Raw genomic sequence first — 6,975 nt, forward strand, 5'->3', positions numbered from 1 at the left:
ACACACACACACACACACACACACACACACACACACACACACACACACACACACCACATTCATACCTCAATTTCTGTTCTGCACTGGTATATATTACCAGTCTTATCAGTGCTCAGATCAACTAGTGGCCAGCCAGGTTAATCACAAGTAGGAGCCAGGCTCCTGCCGGTCCATCTTGTCAGACGAACCAATGCTCCAAGATGACATGCAGAACAAGAGCCAAAATTGGTATGTCTTGCCCCATCTTTTGTAGCCTTGTCAATTCACCCAGTCCTCTGGGCTTTTGCTGGATTATCACTGTGTTCTTCCTTGAAGGTTGATTGTCATTGTTCTCTCACTGTGTTGGGGCAGATTCTTCTTGTTTTGGTCTTTTATCTGTCTGCTTTCTTCAGCCAGTCGCTAGCTGCCAGCTGATGTTTTCCTTTTCCACAGACACAGTCTCACCCATTCTCTCACACATACAGCATACAAAGGTTGAGCACTTATGTCAAACTACAGAGTAATACAAAATGGGGTTTTTTAAGGCAATGCAAAACTCAAGAAAATACATAAGATTAAAAGCAATAGGCAAAAAATCTATTTGTATAACACTTGGTTACCCCCACAGTCATCCAGATTACTTATGCCTCTTTACCATTGCCTGTTCATGATCTAATCTCCAAGTGATCATGAACCCCTTTGCCACGGTTGTGTATGGCTTTGAGCTTTCTGTCAACATCAAGAAACAGTTCTTTATTAACCAATTCCTGGTGATGCCTATTGCAATCCTGCTATTTTTACTGATTGTGCCCTTTTTAAATGCAGACAGTCTCCATATTCAGGGAGTATTATTATGGATGACAACTCTATGGATACAGGTTACTTTTATATGCAGCTGACATTTTTACCATTTACAAACATCACATATGGAATCTTAAACCTATACGACAGCGAATGCTCAACAAATCTTACAGTGGGCCATGAGCTGAGTATCAGCCAATGATGTCCTCTTTGTAAAAAGACCCAAGAGCATATTGGATTTTGTCAACAGAAGGGTTGCTTGCAATTCAAGGGAAGTGATTCTTCTTCTCTGTTCAGTACTGGTGGGACCTCACTTGGAGTATTTTATCCAGTTTTGGGCCTCATGCTTCAAGCAGGATGTGGACAAATTGGAAAGAGTCCAACACATAGGTGACAAAAATGATCAGGAGCCTGGGAGCAAGACTGATGAGGAAAGGCTCAAAGAACTAAGGTTATTTCTTCTGACGAAGAGGATACTGAAGGAGGGGATTTGATAACAGTCTTCAAATACATGAAGGGTGATAACAGAGAGCACGGAGATGGGCTGTTTTCTGTGGCCATAGAGGACAGGACTGGCAGCAATGGCCTCAAGCTGCAGCAGAGGAAATTTAGGTTGGAGATTAGGAGGAACTTTCCAACTTTGAGGGTGGTCAAGCATTGGAACAAGCCGCCTAGAGAGATTGTGGCATCTCCATCCCTGGAAATTTCAGAGAACAGACAGACATTTGGCCGGGCTGGTTTAGTCAGGGATGATTCTGCCTTGAGCAGGGGACTGGACTAGATGACCTTGTGAGGTCCATTCCATCCTTAATTTCCTATGATCCTATGCTGAGTGTGAGCAAACATAAACAAGTGACTGGTCACCTGAGAAGATTGTGGCAAAGCAAAGAACTGAATATGGCTCACTTGAGCCCCATCCCTTCCTTATCTTGATGCTCTCTGTTGTTCATTAATTTAATACATTTTCTAGCATTGTTCCCAAGGCTAGACCATCACTAAACAGCAAACTTCCAATACTATTGACATGTGAAGCTTCAACAGTCTTATTTTGGGGCCAACCCCAAGCCCATTGTAATCAGTGGAAGATACCTACTGACGTTAGTATCTATCCTTTGATTTAATCCATGAAGCATAGCTAGTGTTTGGCTTGGATGTTTACATCGAGGCTCCAAGGTGGTTTCTTTCTCTTGTTTATGAAATGTAGGTATCCATGTGCTCATCAGTGGTAGAGATTTATCAGTGTCCCCATTTCATGAACCCATTAGTCCTTAACTCACGTGTTCATAACCCTACCTCCTGCCATCTTTATGGGCCTTGTGATCTCCTCCCCAGATTGCTGTTGCTCAGTACAGTGAAGGGCCCCGGACTGCGTTCCATTTTAACCAGTACAAGGATAGGAATGGAGTCCTGAAAGCCATCCAGGGACTGAGCTATGCTGGAGGCAACACAAAGACTGGTGGGTATCATGTATGCACATCAATATCTGCATGTACATGTTATATCTGAGGCATGGCCCCGAGTTGCAAAGTGCTGATCTGAAGTTGGATATAAATTGCCTTAGGGTTCAGGTGATGCATTTTGTTTTAGAGTTGTGAATCAGTCTGTTGTAGAGTTGGGTTATGAAATGAAGATCCAAAATGCTGTGAAGCTGAAGAGAGGACTCGAGGTGTGTGTTTTCACCTCTAGTTATGGCCAGTACTGTTATTCTGGTTCTTTTAGAAGAGCCCCAGATTTATTTCTGAATTTATCTTTATTATCTTATGACCCCCAATTGTGTATGTTTACACCTAACATAGAGCCCTAAACCTAAAGTTATTACCTGCTGGGAATTTTTTAAAAAGTGCTTTACCTCTGTCTTTGATCCTAACCCTATCAGTCATGTGAGCAAGAATTCATGTTTCAGCACTAGATTGTATCTGCCTTGATTTATTTAGACCACGGGGTCAGTTTCCCTTTTTGGTGCATATCTGTGACACCCATTAGTGTTGGTTGCGTCTTCACCTTAGCATTGACTTGCTAAAATCAATGAGAGATGTTACCATCAGGTTCAAAGGGGAGAGAGTTAGAGCAATGAAGAGTACTTTAGAAAATTCCTCCCACTGAGTGCATCTACACGAGATGCTAACTGCGTACTAGCATGGCAGGAAAAAAACATACTAATAGGCTACTATGCAGTTAGTGCCCAAACAACCCATGCACCAGCACTACTGAGCAGTAGTGTAAGCTATTGTGCATTGATTTAGTACTTAAGTACTAAGCTTAATGCACAATAAGTATGGTGCATTAATGAACATGTAGATGCACACACTGTGGATCAAATTATCTACCCCTCCTGCATCATAGTTGGGAGGATAAGGGCTGGAAAATGAACTTTTGCTTTAAATATTCCATGTGTTTAAAAAAGTAATCTCCAGCCGTTCTAGGTGCATGGATACACAGTATCTCTAATGCCAGGTGCATTAGACAGGGTTTGGCCGTTTAGCTAGAGAGTAGGAACAAGATGATAGATGTAATGTAGTTCCATATTACAAGAACTCATCAACTCATCCCATAGTTTTAAACTGAAGGGAATTAGCCTTCTTTCTATCCTTTCTTAAGCTGCCTCTCTAAGTGTCTACCCTTTCCTAAGGTGGATCTTTTTTTGGTTACCAGTGCTGTGCACATAATCAATTTTTCAAGGTCATTGACTCAACTGAAATAACCAAAAAAATTCCACAAAAAAACTCCCTTTGGGGTGCTGCAAAATGAGAAGTTTTCAGTTTTCTTACTAACAACCAAAACGTCATCTTGATTTGATATTTTCCATTTTTCCTGGGTGTTGGTTGTAGCTGTGTTGGTCTAAGGCAGGGGTGGGCAATTATTTTAGGCAGAGGGCCACTTACTGAGTTTTGGCAAGCCATTGGGGTCCGCATGACAGGCAGCCAGGGGCAGATAAATATTAATTTTCTAAATTGTTTAGGGGCCCTGCGGGCCAGATAGAATGGCCTGGTGGGCTGCATCTGGCCTGTGGGCCACATTTTGCCCACCCCTGGTCTAAGGACATAGGCAGACAAAGTTCTTTGGATAAATGTGATATTTTTTAGATGAATTCAGTAGTTGGAAAAATTGGTCTTTGCAAGCTTTCAAGCGCAGACTTCTATTCTATTCTATTCTGTTGCTCCTATTCAGACCCTAGAGAGAAGATGCAGACCAGCAAACTCTCCTTGTGCCTGAAGAAGGGCGCCTGTGCCGGAAAGCCAGCAAAGAACAATTTTTCCAACTATTCAGTGGTCTCATAAAAGATATCACATTTATCCAAATAACCTTGTCTACCTTGATTTGAAGCACTTTTACTCAAATTAAAAAATTATTTTTGTGGGTTTTTCTTTTATTATCTCTCTAAGGTTTTTTAAAAACTGAACTCTAGCAATTCTGCAAATGAAAGCATCATTTCGAAATGAAATAAAATGAAAACTCTAAGTGTTTTGGTTCTGAAATGTCAGGACAAATCATTGTAACTTTCCTTGATTCATTTTTTCAATTTTTTTTTCTGGCGGAAATTATTCACCAAATCTGACCTGAATTTTCTATTGAATTCTACTGCATTTATCATGATTTTCCAGAAAATAAAATAATTCTTCAGCTCTGACATTTTTGATCTCCTTATATGAGTGGACTATATGCTTTCACATGGATCAATCAGTGATGCAGCGTATAAACATGACCTTGTTGGATCTGGATCAGTGATTCTCAATCGGAGTGCATGGTACCCTGGGGTGCCATGAGATCCTTTTAAAGGTGCCACGGGCACCATGCAATATTAGGTGTTCAAACAGCTACACAAGATAATTCACAAGATAAAGCCTAGAGATTTCAGACAGGACTTCATAATGTCAAAACCATTCTGTCCTGTTCTGGCCTTTCCGAGTGCTTTGCAACAGAAGAATTCTTGTACTTCTCCGCAGTCAAGTAATTTGTGAAACGTAAGAGCTGGCATTTTCCAAAGGGGCCTTGAGTCTAAAAAGAGTGAGAATCACTGATCTAGACAGTGTGTCTTTCTGCCTTCTTGCAGGTCGTGCCATGGCCTATGTGCTAAAGGAGTTATTTCATCCCTCCAGAGGGACCAGGCCAGACTTCCCTCGTACCCTGGTGTTGGTGACTGATGGACAGTCACAGGACGATGTGCTCCCAGCTGCCAGGGCAGTCCATGCTTCAGGTAGGGACCCTGTTGCACTTTTACCTTTTTAAGGCCTTGATCCCCATCCCAGGTAAGTCAGCAAAAACACCCACACAGGTTCCAGTTGGGCTTTATATTAACCCAGTCTCCTACAAGCTCAGTTTTGGTTTTCTGAGCTTTCATCTTTTCCTTATTTTGTTGAATTTGTGGGTGACCCCTAAACTAACCTTATGAGCCAAATCCTCTACGGATGTGCCCAGCCTAATATTCTTAGATGACTAATCTCTGGATGGCCTAGTCACTAAGAGATGACTTCCTGTCCCCAGTGTAAATGAGTTCCTGTGAATTAAGATAAATTCTAATCAGGAACTGAGGCACTGATATTTACTGTGTGGTTGAGATTTTCCATGTGGATGCAGGCTTTTAGCCACACTGTTCCCAGACTCACTGTAACAAGTGAAATTCCCTACTTGGTTTGCAAACTCTCAACCTGTGCTTCTTTCTAGCTAACAAATGGGGTATTTATTTCAGGAATTGGTGTCATTGCTGTGGGCATCTCCAGAGCAGACCCTGAAGAACTGAGTAGCATTCTGCTACACCGCAACCTGCATAATGTTTTCTACATCAGCACCTTCGATGACTTTCCCCAGATCATCAGGGAGCTTATAGATACCATATGCTCGGACCTGCAGCTGCCAGAAGCCCAGCCACAGCCTGGGCAGGTGAGCTGCTTTCTCCCATGCCCTTTCCATTTCTATGCTTCATTCTTTATTTACTAGGGAGAGCTTTGCAAATATGGTGAATGCAAACACTGATGCGAGGCTCCAAAACTTAATTCATTTGAAAACCTAGTGCACGCAAACATTGACGCAACGTTCCAAAATAAAAAAGTTTAAATTTTATAAGCCTATTTAATTTAATGAGGATTAAACCCTATGGTGTGCCTCTAGTGATTATGCTTTCACCCTGTGTCCTGACTGAAAGCAAGATCAAAAGAGGAGGGAGGTTTAATATCCACCACTAGAAATTATCGTGCCATTGATATCAGTGGAACACAGAGATATTGGTGGAGAACTGTGTCCACTTTTGGCCCTGTACTTCAAGAAAGATGTGTACAGATTAGAAAGAGTCCAGTGAGAGTGGCAAAAATTATTAGAGGTCTGAGAAGCGTGACTTATAAGGAAATGTTGAAAGAGCTAGGTTTATTTAGTCTGCAGAAGAAAAGACTGAGGGAGGATTTGATAACAGTTTTCAAATACCTGAAGGATCATTATAAAGAGGATGGAGCTGGGATTTTCTTTGTAGCTGTAGGGGACTAAGAGCAATGGCCTCAAGCTGCAACTGGGGAAATTTAGGTTGGAGATTAGGTTAAACCTTCTGACCATGAGGGTGGTCAAACGTTAGAACCAACTACCTAGAGAGGTCCTGGAACTTCCACCCCTGGAAATTTTCAAGAGTGGGTTAGCTAGGTATTTGGCTGGGATAGTTTATAGATTCATAGATTTATAGATGCTCAGGTCAGAAGGGACCTCAACAGATCATCAAGTCCGACGTCCTTCCCTGGGCAGGAAAGAGCGTTGGGGTCAGGTGACCCCAGCCAGATGCCTATCCAGCTTTCTCTTACAGACCCCCAAGGGAGGGAGAGCACCACCTCCCTTGGAAGTCCATTCCAAATTTTGGCTATCCTCACAGTGAAGAAGTTTTTCCTGATATCTAACCTAAATCTCCTCTCTGTCATCTTGTCACCATTATTCCTTGTTACCCCAAGAGGTGCCCTGATGAACAGAGCATCTCCAATCCCTTGCTGTGTCCCCCAATGCATTTGTAGATGGCCGCAAGATTGCCTCTTGGCCTTCTCTTGTGGAGTCTGAAGAGGTTCAGGTCCCTCAGTCTCTCGTCATAGGGCTTGTCCTGTAAGCCCCTAACCATACGAGCGGCTCTCTTCTGGACCCTCTTGAGTTTATCCACATCCTTTCTAGATGAAGTACTCCAATGCCACACAGAGGGGAAGTATCACCCCTTTGGATCTATTTGTCATG

The 6,975-nt window shown here is 42.4% G+C and overlaps 1 protein-coding gene across 1 annotated transcript in view; it reads left to right on the forward strand.

Annotated features, from left to right (window-relative positions):
• The window catches only part of LOC109292083 (collagen alpha-1(VII) chain-like), a 262,997-nt gene that overhangs the window by 80,390 nt on the left and 175,632 nt on the right, over positions 1-6,975 (forward strand). The window contains 3 exon segments of the mRNA XM_019509339.1: positions 2,113-2,236; positions 4,832-4,975; positions 5,468-5,658. Coding sequence (XP_019364884.1) covers positions 2,113-2,236; positions 4,832-4,975; positions 5,468-5,658 — 459 coding nt within the window.

This window comes from Gavialis gangeticus, unplaced genomic scaffold (genome assembly GCF_001723915.1).
Source record: "Gavialis gangeticus isolate Ggan-Ray unplaced genomic scaffold, GavGan_comp1, whole genome shotgun sequence".
Classification (NCBI taxonomy): Eukaryota; Metazoa; Chordata; order Crocodylia; family Gavialidae; genus Gavialis; species Gavialis gangeticus.